The following is a 19,558-nucleotide window of genomic DNA, read 5'->3' on the forward strand; positions in this document are numbered from 1 at the left end:
TAACATTGTTAACGTGTGATCTGGGTGCAAACTCACCACTATAGAAGCAAAGAATGGCTGTAACAACGTAAATCAATGCATATGAATTATCTCTATCTATATAGATAGATTGATAGATAGATAGATAGATATTCAAATACAAATTCAACTGGTCATTCAACCATCATTTTCAGATCTAAAATTTCAAGTCATGCCAAAAACATGATTGGTAAAATACAGACACCAAAATTCAAGGTACAGAATTTTTAACTGAAACATCTGTGTTACAGTGTATAATTAATCAAGCCTGAATAGAATCAATAAGTCCACATCAGGTTACATTCTATCAGTCACATGATCCAAAAAAGGAAAGCGACTGGAAACCATGGCCGCTTGAATGTTGAATCTGAAGTGAAATTTCTTATCAGATTATGTGAACCCAAGTAGGGAAAGCACATTAATCCAGATAAGTGAGTTTCAACATATAAAACGTAAATGCTTTACATTCAGTGTTTATAAATGTACTTCTATGTATGTAATTGTTATGGCTTTTATTTGCCTCCACATATCACATATGATGTCATATATCGGTGCATCTTCATCTTCTACAACAGTGGGTCCCAAACCTTTTGACTTGTGACCCCATAAAATGCAGCATTGTCTACTTGTGACCTCTTGTCACAGGTTATGACTCGTGGACATGAGTTGTGATCATCATGAGTCATGTTGACTGATTTTTTCCTTCTCAGTTTGTTTCACTTTGAGGTATTTTAGAGCACTGAAGAAGTAGGAATCCAGCATTTTGTATGAAAAGATCATCTTGTGACCCCTCAGATTTATCTTGGGAACCCCTGAAGGGTCCTGACCCCCATATTGGGAACCACTTTTCCCAAATGTAAAACTGCTGCTGATACGAGCTCAAGAGACAATTCTAAAGAACTTGATATTTCTTTTTTTGTTTTTAATTCTCCACCCGCCAAAACCACCGTCATCTCTGGCTCTGCTACTGCTTGAGCAGACATCACGTTGTGTTATGAGAGGAATTTACAAGATTTGGGACTTTAAAAAATAAACCAAGAGCAGAATGCATGACATTTGAAAACAAACTGTAACCTGCATTAGCTCTGCCAGGCGGGCTGTGTGACTACTGAAATATCATCCAGCAAAAAGCCACAACAACTCGGAGTGGAAACAATTATCCTGTCTGAGAGTTAAGCCACCATCTTATCAGCTGAGTCCTGTTATAATGTTTTCCATGAGTAGGATTAGATTTAAATCAATTCTAAACATTTTTGGGGGGAAAAGAGAAACCACCACTTAAGATATCTGATAAGATATGATAATCATAGACAAATTTTATTCACCCATATTGACCACAATAAGAATATGTTTCACACACACATTTCAAGTCATCCTCCACATTTGAACAATGGAGTCAAATTGTTTTAAAAATGTAAACCCAACAAATTTTTTGTTGAAGGAGCAGCACTTCTAGATAGGAACATTTGATATTTACTCATTTTATCAAAAGCGACATACATTTAAGGAACAACATACAAGCATCAAGGAAATAAGAGATCTACAAGTGGGGTAACTAGAAGAATACTAATATATTACATGTATCTTTCCTGGAATTATTATTAAAGTTTGCAATGTTTTCTATTTCTGATCATAAAAGAGCGCATTCGTTTTTTCTCTCTCATTCCTCTTGATTGCACATATGCAGATCACTCGACCTTAAATATGCAGTTTTCTGTTTAACACAACTTTTCCATTGAGCCTTTCATGTGCCAAGAACTTGACCCAAGGTCAGTGTTAAGACACAGTTTGCTTCAGGACAGACTGATATTTTCAGAGCAAGGGGCACTTCAGACAAAAAGAAAGCCCTTTGACACCAAATTTAGACTTCAGAGCTCACCCATAAATCCAATTGAGTCAAAAGCACCTTAATTAGATAACGTATTGTGGATTCGTCATGTAACCTCTGCCGTGGCATCCTCTTTCTCACTTCTCACACAAATAGTAGCCTGCCCATTTTGTTCCTAGACTGTAATTTTTCTTACTCCCACAACTGGGCAAACACAGATAACCCAACATCCCACAAATATTTCAACTGCACCCACAATGCAGTTTGATGGGAGGAAAACAAGCCCGGCAATCGACAAAGTCAAAAGGTAAATGTTTTGTTGTCAGTCCCTCAGAATGACATGAAAGGCCTTTTTTCTACACTCACCATTGACATTTTATAATCGCACAAGAAAAAATCCATCACAAAAAGGGCAAAGATACACACTGTCTCTGTAGTCCAGAAAACAGTGCTCCCCTAAAGCATATATTACATTTTAGTGTGACTCTCCCTATTATTTGCCTAGAACCTCAGAATCCACTGTTACACATGATAATGCTATTGCTTACATAATGGATTCTCTTTAGGCTGTAGACAAGAACTCTGAGAGTACTCTGAGCACAACGGATGAGGCAGGCTGAGTGTCTCTTCAGTTCCCCTTTCTTAAATTACTCCAGGTCAGCTAATTGACAATAACAACTTTGGCCATCTACTGCCATCTAGTGCAGTGATTTGTGACTACCAGCTTCATAAAGTGAACTACACAACCTGGCTCACTAAATTCTGGACTTTCTGTTTAACTAATTGTCCTAATTCATTTAAAGAGAGGCTTCAGGCCTTTTGTTGGACCACCAAAACAAACTTTAATAAGCAAGAGCAGATGGTCCTCCTGTAAATTATTTATTGTCAGTTTTAGAGGCTGAAGCAAATACATGTACACAGCAAATTGAGAAGAGTAAAATTTTTGGTGTTTGTGAAGTTTGAGTAACGGCAGAGTTAATTATACTCTGGACAGAGACAAATCCTTGTAGTCAATTCTCAGTTGACAACAAGTTGGTGCCAAATAGAGTGTAAAAACAAAGTGTCCCTAAATCAAACCTATAAGTGTAATTGTATAAATATTAACTCTTAACTTCTTACTCTTAACTCTGATCCTGGCTTTTACACTGGAAGTGTTCATGTCACCCCGTCTCTACTTCAGTACACACCTGAAGCCATGAGAGTCTTCATGACTCCACTGACTGACCGCGCTTTTGACCTAACACTGTTTGATAAGTAAATGAAGTAGCATAATGTTATAGTTTATATTGATATTTCTTAACTGGCACCTGGTTGTTTTGCAATGGTGAGCCACAATAAATTAAACTTATGTAGCCACACTGTAACTAGCCACCCTAACACCTGTTTAATAAACTAACATGCATGGTTAATCTGTTCATTCTGTAAAATCTTTTAAGGTAATGTAATTAAATTCTTTGAGGTGCAAGTGTTAAAATAAATGGTTAAAACATCAACCATCTTTATTTTGCAAACTTTGTTTTCCAAGAATTTTTTTTTAGGAATATGGAGGAGATATATTTACACCTTTAAAATGTTATGGGGATAACGCGTGTGTAGTTAACAAATGATCCTCTGAGAGAGTGAAAGTCTAACACTATATAAAAGTGTTAAGAAAAACTAACACTGGTCGGTGTTAAGAAGTATTAAATTTTAACTACATAAAAAAATTACACTAAATTAGTCCAAAAAGACTTAAATTAACACTCATTTCATTCATTTCAATTAGCTTTACTGGCATGAATGTTTAGGTAAACACATATAAACAATAAATATATATTGGCCTATATATAATTGACAATAAAATTACATTTTAAAAACAAAAGAAAGACACACAGAGAGAGAGAGAGACTAAAAGCAAAATGTATCTAACTTAGCCTACTTTTTGACCAGCATTAACAGTCCTTGGTGTGGACCCATATAGGCCTACACACTTTAAAAGTGACGTTTTCACCAACAGTGAAAACTGATCCTTTCATTTCCACACAGGCTGTCCTGTTTTGATCACTGCAAAGGCGAAAGTAAACCCACAAATTAGCTCGTTACAAACTCATCCATCGTTGCCCGGGTGACTGTATCTAAACGTGCTGTAGCCTGGCAACAGAGGCTAAACAAAAGGCTAGCGGGCTGATATGGCAGGCTGGGTTGAAGATGAACCGACCCGGCGGCAGCATGGATGAAAAAGAGGGCAACCAAAATGGAGACCCGGGAGGTCATCTCTCTGTGTTTACCAGGACTCACAGCGCAACTGTGAGTCCTGAAACAAGGCTATTGTCCGCCTTCAAGAGAGACACTCAGATCAGGAGAGTTTACCTGGCAGGTAGAGGTGAGTCCGTTTGAGATTCAATTAATTAGGACGACGTTTGTATCATATCTGCTCTTGTAATGTGCCTTTCTGTAAGTTAGGCCTACAAAAACCTTAACAAAATATGCTGAATTGGCGATTTCGCTCGCTTGTATGAGGCCAGAAAGAAAAAGAGTACAGGTGTTATGCCTGTTATTCTGCATGCCCGTAGAGAATTGCATGCACCTCGCGGGAGGTAACGCTCATATGCTTTTCAGATGCTTTGCTGTGCACATTGATCAAAATGCAGATTTCTGCTGAATCTTAAGAAATGCTACTTCTACCAAGTGCCGGCCTGATAAAATATTGACGACTGTAAACGTTAATAAAATATATACTTAGAATCATTTATCACCAATGATGAACCCCACAAAGAATATTATAGCGTTTTTAAGAAGCACATAGGGTTGCATTTACATTTCTCTAACTTTACCTGCATTTGGCTCCCTCATCTTTAATTCAGAGCACAATATTTGAATAGATAATGCAGTTGACACCTTTTTAAATTGAATTGCTGACTCAATCTAATATCTAATAAATATTTTGTAGGAGCTAGCCTATTACTCCTAATACTAATCAAGAAATAAAGATACTTAAAGTTTTGTAGCTTTTCCATTTATGGCGCAGAAGCTCCAAAATATGTGTCAGTTGTTGGTGGAAAACAGGCACAACATGTACATGTGATTTCATCAATATTTTTCTGAATGGGGCATTTTGGGCTCTTGGTGGATCCCACCTATTTGTGCCTTATTCTGATTTTTCAAAATCTTCCATTTAACAGTATGCTTTCTAAGAGTCTCAATTACCGTTTCTCTCGTTGTGAACCTTCTTTTCCTTTCCAATGATTCATTTTTATTTTTTGCAGTTTGATACTGTGTTTTGTTGGACTCCACAGAGTGTTACAGCGAGGAAGGGAAGACCTTTGAACTGCGTCTTGTTGGAAAAATAAAGCAACAGTTAAGCGCTGATCCCACTCTTCGTCCAGAGTATCCACCTTCTCTTGGTCTGACAGAATTCACTCGGCGAGCCTCAGAGGTTGCTTTGGGGAAGAGCTCTCGTGCTATAGCGGAGAACCGGGTAATTTCAGCCGTACATAAACTAGTGACTGACCGATTAATTGGGCCAATATCCGGTATCTTGAGATAATCGGAATCAGCCAAATTCTGCACTCAAAAGGCAATAAAATAATAATAATAATAATAAAAAACATAATGATGTTCCCTTGTGAGTTTTGGGAAGGTGGTGAAAGAGTTAGTTTTGAGTCTCAGTCAACATTATCTTTTCTAAGTGCTCATTTCTCCCATCCTAAATGATAGCAAATCTAATCTAATTGTTTCACAGCAACAAGCATGTATAGATGAAGAATTAGCATATCATCCAGTTAATTTGTACATGCAGTCATTACCTGCAGGTACTGTGCAGAGGACTTATTTACTTCCAACTTCATTCTCAGAATAAATCAGAACAAGATCAGCAGCACTCAAGTATTTTACTACTAGTACTAATCATAACCCAACTCTTGGTGTTTCCGGACTTTTGTTGCAGGTGTTAGGTGTCCAAACACCTGGCTTTACCGCTGCTGTGCGTCTTGGAGCTGAACTCTTGAGACATTGGTATGATGTATGTGCTGATTGGCGTGGGCCGGTCTACCTCTCTTCCCCCTGTGATGGTAAATACTGCACTTTAAAATGCTGGTGGTAGCTAATAAATGGTAAATGGATGCGTATATATAGAACTTTTTTTATCCAAAGGGCTTTACAATTGGCCTCTCATTCACCCAGCTGGGGATCAAACTGCCAACCCCTTGATCAGTGGACAACTCGCTGTACCTCCTGAGCCACAGCCACACTAGTTTGGTGATTGCACTACCAGTTTGCCTGAACATCATACTATGAACAAGACTTGAGGATGACTCATAGGTACACCACAAATGACAGATGTTTGGCTAACATCAGTTGCATCCATAGCAACATAAGTAACTCAAAGTAAGGTTAAAATCAAGGGTAACTGGATTGGGCCGAAGATACTCGAAGATGTTTCGCCTCTGATCTGAGAGGCTTCTTCAGTTCGATTGTAACCTTCCTTGGATAACTATGACCTGGATGACTGAGAACCTTCATAGACATAAGTAACTGTGACAAGTACACAATGCAATTTCTGAGATTTCAGAGGGAAAGAAGACTAAATATGAAGGATTGCACGTGTATAGATGATAACCGGCCTAAATACATATGTCAGGCGTTATCATTTTACACATTTCATATACAGTCTGTTCAGTTCATTTTTGTGGATGTAAATGATTTCAGGGAGATTTGGAGATTGAGGAAACCTTTGAAAGTGCAGTACTTCTGTACAGATGTAATGCCTGCAAAATGTTATATGCATTACTATGTTTAAAAGTGTACAGTTAATATTATCAAAAGATATTCATCATAACATAAAAACATAACAGCATCCTGGAGTTTAAAATGGGATTGATCTTTTTTTGCCTTGATCCTCCCTGCAGACTCATTGGCTGCTATCTTCCAAGCAGCAGGGATCCAAGATATCTGTGAGTATTATTACTGGGATGACAAGCAGCGGGGTGTTTGTTTGAAGAAGCTTCTGGAGGATCTGGAGAGGGCTCCAGAGCGAAGTGTTGTTGTACTCTCTGCGTCTGCCCACTACCCAACCGGTGCAGACCTCTCTCAAAATCAATGGGCTGTGATTACACAACTCATCATGGTAACTGACATGTACATTTATGCTCTTTTGCAGAGGCTCAAATTACTTATTTATCAGACAAGTAGCTCTTCATTCCTGCTTAAATCATCATTTGCTGTCTCGGCACTGTTTCCACAGAGGCGTAGGCTTTTCCCTTTCCTCTTGCTGCCTGCCCAGGCACTCTGTTATGGAGATTTAGAGCGGGATGCCTGGCCTGTACAGTACTGTGCATCGCTGGGGATGGAGCTCCTCTGTGCTCAGTCGTTCTCCCACTGCTTTGGACTATATGGTGAGAAAGTGATATTAAAAGAATTTTACTCATTTCAAGGATGTATGTGTGTCACTCCTATGGTCACAGGGACTCCAAATGTCAAAATGAATACTACTTCTAATACTTCAAATTAAAACTGTAATCTGTAATGGTAAACAAACACAAAGTACAGCCCAGAGTTTCTCTGCTGTTACAAGAAAATATAGCAAGTCAATTTGAACTCAATATTCTTTTCTTTTGTGCAGTCAGCCCCACACACAGCTATGTATTCATGTCTTGGCCATTGTTCGCCAGACAATGTACGCTCATATTATCTACACTCACTGTCACGTGAGGCAACTCATCTTATCTGCTTGTGGCTTATTTTATTTTCTAATTAAAAAGTGTCCCTCAACTTCATTTTCAGTCAGAAACGCAAGCAAAAGCTAGTATGTCAGGCTTCTTTACATCGGACTCATCTCCTACTTCCCATCACCAGGCGAGGCTGTTGGACACCTCCTGTGCGTCTTAAAGCAGAGCTCCCTCCTGTTATCTGTGCAGTCTCAAGTTGACACAATAATCAGATCACTGTGGGCCCAGCCATCTGTAGGAGGAGCACGTGTTGTTGCAACAGTGCTCAGTAACTCAGCCCATCTTGTTGAATGGTGAGTCACGCTCCACTTGAAGAATGTGGTTTGTCCAGCCACATTGCTACAGTATTAATAGATGTCCATAGTGATGGACAAGCGTGCTGGTGACAAAATCCATCAATTAAAATACGCACTTTTTGTGCTCTGGATTGTTGTTGCACTGGATGTTTTGCAAATATTGAATTGTATTCTTTAGATTACATTCCAAACATTTCCACTGTGTTCCCCAGGCAGGGAGAAGTAAAGTGCATTGTGGCGAGATGTAGGCTGATCAGAGACATTTTGAGGGACAGGCTGAGGCTTTTGGGAACTCCCGGTTGCTGGAACCACCTAACTCAACAAGGTGGACTGTACTGTTGTACAGGCTTGAATGGTGAGCAGCAGGCAGCACAGTTTCTACCATGTTGGACTTATGTAGTGCTTTTTGTCTAATGATCTAGAGCAACAAATAATTCACTGCACCAGCCTCTAATAAGGACAAGGCAAAACACGGTCTAATATTCTCAATGCTCATCTGTGCTCCTCTGTAAAATCCTTTCACATAAATAATTTGCATTTATGGTACATTGTTATAGATCTATTGCTTAATACAGAGTCAAGGCCTCACATTTTGGCTCTGTTTGAAAATAAAATTCAAGTTTTGCACTTTATACAATGGTATGAAATAAATTTGTCTTACCTTATGCTGGTACAATTACAAGCCATAACCCTAATCAGCGTTCATTAAAGCAAAATTCATGACTTTGATCAAGGGATTTGCAGGGGATATTTTTTGGTGTGTGTTTGTGATAATTTCACAATGGAGATGATTGTCAATTACATTAATTTACATGGACTCCCAGAACATTTTTATTTAAATGTTACAAATTCTTACAATAAAACAACAGCAAATCCCATGATACTATCATAAATACTTTCTTGTGTTTTCTTTTGTCTCTTTAGGTCAGCAGGTAGATTTTCTGTCAAAGAAGAGACACATTCACCTGCTTCCCAGGGGCTGTCTAAACATGAGTGCAATCAACGGCCGTAACTTCGAGTATATAGCCGACTCCATCCATCTGGCTCTGACCACTTCACTCTGACCATGTGGCCTTTGATCAAGATCTGAAATCAGTGTCAAATGAGCTTTGCAGCCTGACTGAAATGTTCAGTCTTTATAATTCACTGCCTTTTGTTACAAGGTTGACTTACTTCTCTTAAACATTTGTCACAAACGTCCATGCTTCATCTGAGACATTCTTGTGTAAACATATGCCATATTTTCATACACAAGCTGGATGCAAGCTGGATGCATTTCAGTCAGTTTTATACTTTTAAATATTGCAGATCAGTATAAAAAATTTATCTTTTGCCTCATATTACAGATTTCTTCTGATTAACCAGGTTGTCTTGGTGCAGGACTGCACGATTTATAACTACAATCATATCTGAATGCCAAAGTGGCAGAAAGGCCAATTCTTTAATTTCTTTAAGTAATTTTATTTAAAAAATAATATTGATATTGATTGGGTGCTTCCCACAGAGTAACCTTTTTTTCTGAAGAGTTGTATTTGTATCAGACTATTTGGGGGTTTTACTGCCACATGTCCTATTTTGTCATTAGTACCATTTCCTTTCGACTGTGCATTTTTAAACATATTAATGACTAGGGCAGTAACGGAACAACGCAAAAATTAGCATTATTTTATTTTCCACTTTTTTGGAAAACATATAGCTTTTATCTAACTAACTTCATATTCTTGTGGGCCCTCTTTTCATTTGTGAGATATGCCACCATTGTCACTGCATGCTGTTTAGTTCTGGGAAACAGCTTGCGACAAGGTATTTAATGGAGGCTGCGTGCTCACTGTTTTCATTTCAGTGACCTCGGGTGAACAACAAGGATAATCAACATCCACCATCATACAGAGTCTTAGCCATTAGACACTGTCTGGAGCCCTTTGATTTGGGTCTCATCATGCTTACATGTACACAGTGTTGCAGATATTTGTTCATACGTTTGAAGTTGTTGACGTGCATCCTAATATTCCACTTGCAGTTGTCCCCACAAACATGAATATAAAGGACTGCATAAATACAAATGTTAGCATGGAAACAAAACTGACTGCAAAAACCAAAAGTGACTTGTAGAAAGGTGTCGCTTTCCTTCCAGTTAATATCAGCACTTCACCAGAACAAACAGAAGTCTGGACCACGTTAGTATCCAAAACATATATGAATTCAAGTAAGAACCTAGGCATTTTTTAAAATTAAGTCAAACACTGTAGATTTAGCCTATGCATTTAATCAGAAATAAATTTGAAATGCTCTTCTTATATACTGATGTGCCACCATCACCCAAGATTTTAACTCTTATAATAAAGAGCCTTATTAGAAAGTGGTACCCATTTCTAGCTGTACTAGCAGCAGGCTCAGTCAGCAGGTTAGTCAGTCCTTCAGAAATATTGCTATCATCAGGACAAAATTTTAGAGTGAAACTTTAACTTGTCAAACACTTTAGCTTGGGGACTAAATTCTTGCAAAACTACAACAAGACATTCCCATCAAACTTAGCTGTAGTTTTTGTTTAGTGCTAGTTAGCAAATCTTAGCTTGCTAACATCCTAACCTAAGATGAGGACATAGTTAACATTATACTTGCTTAACAATGGCTAGCCATGTCATTGTGAATATGTTAGCACTCTAATGTAAGCTAAGAGCTACTGACTTACTAAATAGCTATCTTCACTGTTCTATACCCTCACAGATATGCTAGCATGGCTGTAGATTCTTAGTATTATTTTTTCAAACAGCAACACTTATGTTAACCTAGACTCTGCAGTAGTACTCACATGCCAGATTGCAGGCTAAATAATTGAACATGTGAACATGAACAAATGATTGAACGTTGTCTGAGGAGATCTCTAAAATTGTCACAGCCAGATGCCAATCGAAGCAGTTCATTTAGGGCACATGGGGTACCAGGGAGTGGACGCAGAACAGCCTTTCATTACCACAGGAGTAAATGATTTCAGGCGTTCATCTGCTGTCCTAGTCCTCTAGTGCACTTTAAAGATGTGCTGACTGACAGAGATCAGTGATTAGCCATGACTTGTTCTGAGTGATTGAACGCTATTGACCTCAAACAGCCTGAAATACAATGTAAATGAAAATAATTTTCAAATGATTCCCTGGAAACAAGTGGAGTAAGAATAACGGGAATTATCTGAACCATGTCATCCTCTGCAATAATAAAAATTGCTTCACTTGTACATGTCGTTGTACTAAAAAGCCTAAATGCTCTTGAAAGGATTTCACACACAAAAAACCTTCCCTGAATGGAAAAGTTTTTTTGCGTGACATGATAAATTTGTATCTTTGATGGAGCCATATTAAGGTTGAGCTTCCAGTTCTATATTGAAATATTTGTTATCAGTAAATTGGGTTTGTTGTAAAAACTGTCTAATACTATTTAGTAGTGGCTTAGTCATAAGTAAGGCACTGGTTGATGTTTTGAACTGGGTAACCAGAAAGGTTTTTAGCAAGTTCTCAGAAATGTTTTTACTGTGTTGCTCTAAAACACCAAACAGGCTGCATTATGATCAAGTATTGTGTGTCATACTTCTCATTCAGGTGTGACTTGATCTGCAGAGGTTTCAACACATGACCTGCTTGACCTGTGAATGTGGGAGATACATAGTTTTGCTATCATTCCTATCAGTTCTGAGTCTGCTACAGTACTGCTACATAAATCACATGCATTTGCACATTTGCATTCATTTGACAGAATAGCCTTGAACTAGAACTGGAATCTACAACTTAATATGGCTCCATTAAAGATGCAAAATAACATGTATCCCTGAATCTGAAGAGGCCCTTTCATAAAAGCATGTCCTCGAGCATTTAGGTTCTTCATAGTTTGGAAGAATGACATGCACATGCATGTGAAGCGATTTTTATAGGCTACTGTCAAGCTGCTGGTAGTGCTAGAGCAGAGCTTTGGAAATCACTGAAGTCAGTGCTTGAAGTGCGGTACGCACTACCTGTACCTTGACATTTTACTCTTTGCTTTACCGGGACATTTTCTTGCACACCGGGACTTCTTCCAAGCTACTCTCCTCTGCCCTCTCCATATCAGGTTCTCTGGGCTCTACGTGGCGCTCACCTGTTCCCTTTCTGGCCTGCCTGATAATCTCTGTCGGCAGAGAGAGAGGAGGGAGAAGAGAAGCTTGTGTGCCTTTCAAGCAGCCATGTGCTGAATGTAGCTCTTCAATGTCCCTTTACACTGGGGACATGTCAGAATAAGAATGTCTCCATCAGTTTTTGAAAGCTTTTGTTAAAAATGTTCTGAAAAAAAATTTGCTACAAGAAATGTTAAATAACAAATGAAACAATGCACAATAAGTAAACATGCCATGCAATTGAAATAGCCTATAGAAGAAACAATTGCATTGTCCAAAAGCTCATTACTGCATTATATTCCATTATATTGTTATATTTTCTCACCTGCCACCTTAATTTTGTTTCCCTTCATATAAATAATGACATTTCCACCATAAAGTGGTGCAGAAAATGTCAACAGAATGCAGAAAATTAAATGTTTAATGCTCAAAGTCTTTTTAACTTTATTTTAATAATAATAATATTTAATAGTTTCACCTTAAGGTTGAGGATAGTGCAGGGGCATTTTCACTTAGGGGTGTGCTCACTTTTGTTGCCAGCAGTTTAGACATTAATGGCTGTGTTGTGTTATTTTGAGGGGACAGCAAATTTACACTGTTTTACAACCTGTCCACTCGCTACTTTACGATGTAGCAAAGTGTCATTTCTTCAGTGTTGTCACATGAAAACATATAATCAAATATTAATATAATACAAATATAATATGTACTCACTTTTGTGAGATACACTATATATATACACATTTTAGTCAAAAAGTGGAGTATGAACTTCAAGAATAAGTGATGGCGTACCTCTGTTTATACAGATCCTGCTGACAGGGCATTGAGCTATGTTGTCTGCATGCAGGAGGAAGAGTGGGGACGGTTAACCTCTATTGATTACAACCAAACTCTTGTAGCTTTAAATGAACAAACCAAAGCCTCAGGCACACTGAATCTAGCTTCACTGCAAAAAGTCACATCAGGATCTCCTATACCAAGCCTGGTCACCTGGCTTCACACCAGGCTATTAATTCAGAATCACTCTGCAAGCATATAGCCACAATTGATTTGTCTGCCCTAACTTGTTTAGCAGAAACTGGGAATGAAACACCATGCCTACAGAGCTCCATCTCTGACAGTCCTCCTCACGGAAGCCACTCAGCATTTAGACATCACGTCACCTCACCTCCTTATCAGCCTGCCCCTCAGTCCCTTTTACAAATATTTGTGACCAGTGAAGGATGGCAGTTCAAACATTACAGCCACTGTGGCAGTGACCTCTGCATTAATCCAGACAGCAGTGTGACTTTTGTTGCATAAAAAGGTAGGCTCAGACATATAAATTCCACCTAATGGAAATGTCATGGTTCCTCTGTATTTCTCAGCATAAATAAGCCTACTGATCTTTTCCATCTGGTCAGATAGGCTGTACAGGCTACAGTGAAGAATATTAGGCTATTAAGCCCATTTAGAGGATACCAATGCAAAAATGAAAAGGAAGAGCAAACTGTAACTTCTCTTTAGCATATAGAGCTTTTGTTGATAACTGAACTACTGTAGGAGTACTCTGTAGCATAGACTATGCAGACTATAGGAAGTCCACGGAGACACGCGCGTCAGAGCTGTCAGTCAACTTTAAGGGCAGATATAAAAGCGAGTGATCCCCGTCAACGGGACTGCACCTGTTGATCGACACGCTCTTAACGCTTCTCACAAAAGTAATTACGATGCCAATTACTGCTGGGTCGTAAAATAGGCCTATCAAAGGTTCGGAGTGCGGATGCAAGCCTGTAATTGCTGCTCGGAAACCCGCATGCGTTCAATTGTGTGAGGAGCGCGCATCTCCAGAGGCACACCGAGACTCCGCGCCGGATCTTTCCTGCACTGAGACTCTGCTGAAAACTGGGAATTAACATACAGTAGGTGTGCCACTTTTCCTCACATTCGAGATGCGCAAATGGTATGTTATTTTACTTAAGCATATAACTAAAGGTCAGTACTATAACGCAAATTTGTGAGCTATGAGAAATAAATATTTAGTTTGTTGGCTTTAATTTAGAGGCGTGTTCGTGGTGATATGTTCCAAAAGACTTTTCTATAACTGCACAGTTTATTTCTAATTTTATCGCAGGGTTCAAGGGCTGCATTTCTTTTTGAGACACTAATCAAGATACAGTTAATATAATTTTCATCTTTTTTGTTTAATCCTTAACATTGTTGGTTGTTTAAATATCAAAATGTATCTGATAGCACAATGTTGCTGCCACTATTTCAGCATGTAGCTTTTCCTTCTTGGCAGAAGGGATACAGCCGTGTTAGCAGTTCTTTTATAATTTAACAAATTCTGCTGAGCAGGTGATCAATTAGGCTATTTGACATATATATTTTTCCTGATATAGCTATTCTATTCACTTATTATTAGAATCAGTGTGTGAATCAAATCTGTCGTCGTAGGTTCAGCGCATAACCCGCTGCATGGTCGCCCTTAGATGTGAGACGTCATTATCTGAGTGATTTCTGCGAGGACATTTCAGACTTTAATTGCCGTGACATTTTTATTAAACATGCTGTCAAATCAGAAGGACCATATAGAAACAACAGCCGAGATTAAAGCTGACATAAGAAATAACCACACATTTAAAAATTATACGGTAAATTGAATAAGCTTTATCCTATTTGTCCAGCCCAATATCACAAATCACACATTTGCCTCAAGGGGCTTTACAATATGTACAGCATACATAGGCCTATACAACACCCAAGAGAAGAGAAGTAAGTAAAAAAAGTGTTTATGCAGTAACAATTAAATTTTTTAGTATGGTTTTAATTCTGTTATACTTTGAGACATGACTTATGTCCAGTGCCTCTATGTTGGTAACTTCAGGAATTTGGATTAATTGCCATCTGGAAAATGGTGATGTGGGGCATTTTGAGTGAATCTGAAGCAGAAATCTTTCCTCTGATATTTCTTTTTAGCAGTTACTGTATTAAAAAAGTGATTTTTACTTTGTTTCATCTGATCCACACTTTTCAGGGAGATCAAAATATTGTGTAACCAGAACCTCCAAAAAGGGTTTTTACTAAATCAAAATGTGTTGCTGCTGGGTGCATTCATCACCCCACCATGTGTCACTATTGTTCTATGTTGTCATGCAGTTATATTGTCATATGTCCTTTACATTTCCTCAACTAGGCCTACATATGCACATGCAGTGTGTCATGTGTGGGTAGATAATACTCTGGTGTATGGATATAGTCCAGAGCAGCTCTGAATCACACAGCAGTATTTTCTTTAATATTCTTTGTAAAAAAAAAAAGCTGATGTAATAAGCCTGACTCACAGTGACATACCTACTTTGTGTGTGAATTGTATTACAGCAAAACAACCCACTCATTTAAGACTTACAACAAAATCTATGTGGTAGTTTTTAAATTTAGTTAAGTCAAGGGAAACTTTACATTATTGTTCTAAATGGAAGTTACTGTCAGCACAGTGATTTTCCCTTTGGTGCTACACAGGACAGGGACAAGAATTATAATTGGACAGTGGAACTTGCTCATTCAACTGGACAAGTTTTCTGCATTTACTCAGGAATATAAAAAAAATAGAAAGTTTCCATTGAAGTGAATTAATTGACACAAATTGTATAAACGTGTCCGCATGTCTGTCCATTCAGCATATTCTTGGCTTGATAAAGCTGAATCGTTTACTGTGCCTGTTGTTGAACCATGATTTCACCCCCCAGGTTAACAACAGCCATTTGGGATGGAGGGCACAGGCAGCAACTGGGTAGCTGAGCTCACCCCCCCGTGTGCAATGCGTGAGGTGAATGGGAGCGACACCGGTCAAGTCTTCGAGGTGGCACTGCAGAACGGCTCCTCCAAGCGCAGCCCCCAGTTTGTGGGCGTAGAGCTGCTGCAGTCCTTCAAGCTGCTCATCATTCCCTGCTACACTCTGGTGGCCCTGGTGGGCGTCTTTGGAAACTACCTGCTCCTCTATGTCATTTGCCGCACCCGCAAAATGTACAATGTCACCAACTTTTTTATTGGAAACCTGGCCTTCTCTGACATGCTGATGTGTGCTACATGTGTTCCCTTCACACTGGCCTATGCCTTCAACCCACATGGCTGGGTCTTCGGCAGCTTCATGTGCTACCTGGTGTACCTCATCCAGCCTGTGACGGTGTACGTGTCGGTCTTCACTCTCACAGCCATTGGTGTTGACAGGTAAATCATAATGAGTTGCCACTGTGAGGACTCAGGACAGATAAATAAATCTCCTGGGGACTTCCGATAAACCTTATTTACATGCATAGTGCATTTCACTGACATATCCTACAGTATAATGCCTCATCAGATGAGTGGAATGTTTTCAGCTTTGGCATTTATTCAAACCTGCCAGAAGCCTAAATTCTGCTTTGTCTGTGGACCTTGCAGTGGCAGAGCTGAATTGGATTTGATTTTAATAAAAAAAATGTTTTTTAATGTTTTGCCAGAAACTGTCATTTTGGTGTTGACTGCATTTTGACTGAGGTTATTTTTGAAGCTGCATTATTTGTGGCAGCTGTGCTTTCATTTGCATGTTGATTGATGTTGGCAAGTTATGCTGAATGCTGGTCTTCTCGTGCAGTTAATTCGTGTTTGGCATGATAGATAGATCTAATCTAATAGGCTATCTTCTTATCTGCTCCTTTTTAGATACTATGCCACAGTTCATCCTCTGAAAAAGCGCATCTCAGTCTTGGCCTGCACCTACCTTCTGTCTGGAATCTGGCTGCTGTCCTGCAGTCTAGTGGCTCCAGCTGTGGCTCACACCTACCACGTGGAGTTTAAGAATGAGGGCTTCACCATCTGCGAGGAGTTCTGGATGGGCCAAGAGAGGGAGCGTCTGGCTTACGCGTACAGCACTCTCTTTATCACCTACGTCCTGCCTCTGTCAGCGCTCTGCATCTCATATCTGTGCATCTCTGTCAAACTGCGTAACTGTGTCGTACCTGGCCACCACACCCAGAGCCAGGCGGAGGCTCAGCGCATGCGCAAACGCAAGACCTTCCGGCTGGTGAGCCTGGTGGTGGCAGCCTTTGGCTTCTGCTGGATGCCCATCAGTGTGTTCAATGTGCTGCGTGACATTGACATCGACCTGATTGATAAGCGGTACTTTCTGCTCATTCAGCTGCTCTGTCACCTGTGTGCAATGAGCTCATCCTGCTGTAACCCTTTCCTCTATGCCTGGCTGCACGACCGTTTCCGCGCTGAGCTCCGCAAAATGTTCACATGCCGCCGTCGCATCGGCATCTCGGCCAACAACTGCGCCACAGCCAGTGTGGTTTTGTGAAGCTCCTGTTTAGGCTACTGTTGTTAATCCTTGCTTCTTTGTTACTAGCGTATCCTCATCCCATTCTGGTAATATTTGGTAATGCAGAATTAGATATATATAGTTATAAATTGGTAGGATTCCTAAGTCTGTATGGTGTTCTATCTTTCATTTAAGGTTGCCACGTTATTTGCTCCATAATTCAGTAGCACAGTGTCAAAAATGTTGCCATGTAGTTTCCAAATACTCACAAAAGAGTACTCCACCAATTTGGCATTGCACTCCTTTAAGATTGTCGGACTCACGGCGGATAGTTTGAAAAGAAAAAAAGATTCAACATCACATCAGCAAAACCAGATTTGTCACCTTTTTTATTCCACACACTCTTCTTCCTTGTCAAAACCAGCTTCCTACATACACAATGCATGAAGAGATGTAACTTGAGGCAATTTGTCTGATTTTAAGTGGCTACTTCTGGAGGTTTCATACAGGTTTTTTCACATTATGCAGTAGAATTCTGCAAGACATGTAAACAGACTTTGATGTGTAAAATTGTTGGGGTTCTCTTTTAAGTCTGAACACAGTAAGTTGTCTCAATACTTAATGACTTCCTCTGCCATTGTGTGGCTCTCAGCAAGGAGCCAGAGCATTGTTAATTAAGGCACAAAACTAACATATAAACTTATATGTACAAATATATACTTTCATTTTAAAAAAGGTACTAGGTAATTTGCCAAAACAGCTGGGCGCTGTAATGTTAAGCAACAATTACTCAAGCAGCAGTAAATTATGAATTTGTTGGTGGCTATTTTCAGCTGTGGATATGGTTTTCTATGGAGGAGCCCGATGGTGTTAAACAACAGTGCCCCTTTCATCATAATGAGGGAAGATGTCAGTCAGTGCAACGGTGAATCTCATTGATGAGTTTTTGAATAGGAAAACAATGAGGGTCTGTGCACAGAGGAGCAAGCTGTATCTGGCTTTAGATACTCAATACTTGTTAGTAGGATTAATTCATTGTTGGTTTTGTCATTGCATGTGATTTGTTGACCTGACAAACATACAGTTCAGTCCTATTGCTTTGAGGTTCGAACATTTGTAAAACAGCCTCTTGTAATTGCCATGAAAAAAAATGAAAGGTTCAGTGTGTAAGTTTTAGTGGCATTTAGTGGTGCGGGTTGCAAATTGCAACCAGAGGCTTTGTGCTCCTGATGGAAACGGCAAAATTTGAAAAAAAAATCCTTAATTTTCTTGAGGTGGTTTTTGCCTTTGTCGAAAAACAGTTAATCGGCTGTTTCCGCTGTCGGCATCTTGCTGGATATTCCCATAATGTGTGGAGACATGGCTGGTAGCAAATTGTACGCTTGAAGCACATATGCCTGAGGACCTCTCTCCATTTTTCTAAGATCAAGGGAACTCGCCCCTGATTTATTCACTCCGAACCAACTGATGGAAACGCACATATTTCGCATTTACTTTTTAGCTACATTTCAAAAATCCACTTAAAATTCGCATGACAATTAGATGGAAACTTACTGCTTTTAAGTTGGAATGTGGAATCAACGTGGACGCTAATAAAAAGACGTGTTGGATTAGCGTTGTCAGTTTATACATCTAGTTTATACATGCACAGCAAATTAACAGTTATAACCATATTACAAATTATTTGTATGTAAAATATGTATGCAATACGCGATTTTGCACAAATCAAAGTTCTGTATACTTCTTTACGTCCCATGTACACTTTATTACTCTTTTTGTAATAAAGATTTAAGGAGCTACTGTAGAAACATCGCAGCGCAACATGGTGACATCCATGTAAGAGGACCCACGGTTTATGTAGATAAAAATGGCTCATTCTAAGTTAATAAAAACATAACGTTCGTTATGCAAGGTCTTTATACACCACTGAAAACTTAGTTATGCAGATTTTATTGCATTTCTGTGAATAGATCCTCCTAAATATTACACACTGAACCTTTAAAGAAGGATTTGCAAACTTACTATTAAAATTATTACCCTTAGCCTGAAATGCAGCTGTACAATAAAATATGCTTTGGATGTTTCCATGGTAACATGCGTTTCTTATTCTTGTTGGTTTATTATGTAGATATATTATGTGAGTGTAACAAATTTACTAAACTTAAAACAGCTGGAAGTAGGCAAACACACCTGATTAAGACATCAGATGAAGCAATTAAACATATTTCATTTACAAATATAGGTTATAGTTCCTTAAAACCATGGATAAAATAATTGCAGATACAAACAATG

At 39.0% G+C, this 19,558-nt stretch overlaps 2 protein-coding genes across 3 annotated transcripts; both read left to right on the top strand.

Annotated features, from left to right (window-relative positions):
• The first annotated feature begins 3,972 nt into the window (after positions 1 to 3,972).
• On the top strand, positions 3,973 to 9,187 carry got1l1 (glutamic-oxaloacetic transaminase 1 like 1). Of its 2 annotated transcripts, XM_046036049.1 has the most exons (8): positions 3,974 to 4,208; positions 5,122 to 5,303; positions 5,772 to 5,895; positions 6,733 to 6,950; positions 7,068 to 7,218; positions 7,679 to 7,844; positions 8,060 to 8,202; positions 8,772 to 9,187. In XM_046036049.1, exons 1-8 carry the CDS (start codon positions 4,034 to 4,036, stop codon positions 8,909 to 8,911), a joined length of 1,299 nt encoding a protein of 432 aa, XP_045892005.1. In that variant the 5' UTR covers positions 3,974 to 4,033; the 3' UTR covers positions 8,912 to 9,187. The 2 variants fall into 2 exon arrangements, with proteins under 2 accessions (XP_045892006.1, XP_045892005.1); XM_046036050.1 differs by lacking the exons at positions 7,679 to 7,844; positions 8,060 to 8,202 and having other exon boundaries at positions 3,973 to 4,208.
• A 4,602-nt stretch (positions 9,188 to 13,789) lies between these two features.
• prlhr2a (prolactin releasing hormone receptor 2a) lies at positions 13,790 to 17,384 on the top strand. Its single transcript, XM_046035589.1, has 3 exons — positions 13,790 to 13,889; positions 15,717 to 16,197; positions 16,669 to 17,384. Exons 2-3 carry the CDS (start codon positions 15,737 to 15,739, stop codon positions 17,303 to 17,305), a joined length of 1,098 nt encoding a protein of 365 aa, XP_045891545.1. The 5' UTR covers positions 13,790 to 13,889; positions 15,717 to 15,736; the 3' UTR covers positions 17,306 to 17,384.
• The last annotated feature ends 2,174 nt before the right edge of the window (positions 17,385 to 19,558 follow it).

Source organism: Micropterus dolomieu, linkage group LG21 (assembly GCF_021292245.1).
Source record: "Micropterus dolomieu isolate WLL.071019.BEF.003 ecotype Adirondacks linkage group LG21, ASM2129224v1, whole genome shotgun sequence".
Lineage (NCBI taxonomy): Eukaryota > Metazoa > Chordata > Actinopteri > Centrarchiformes > Centrarchidae > Micropterus > Micropterus dolomieu.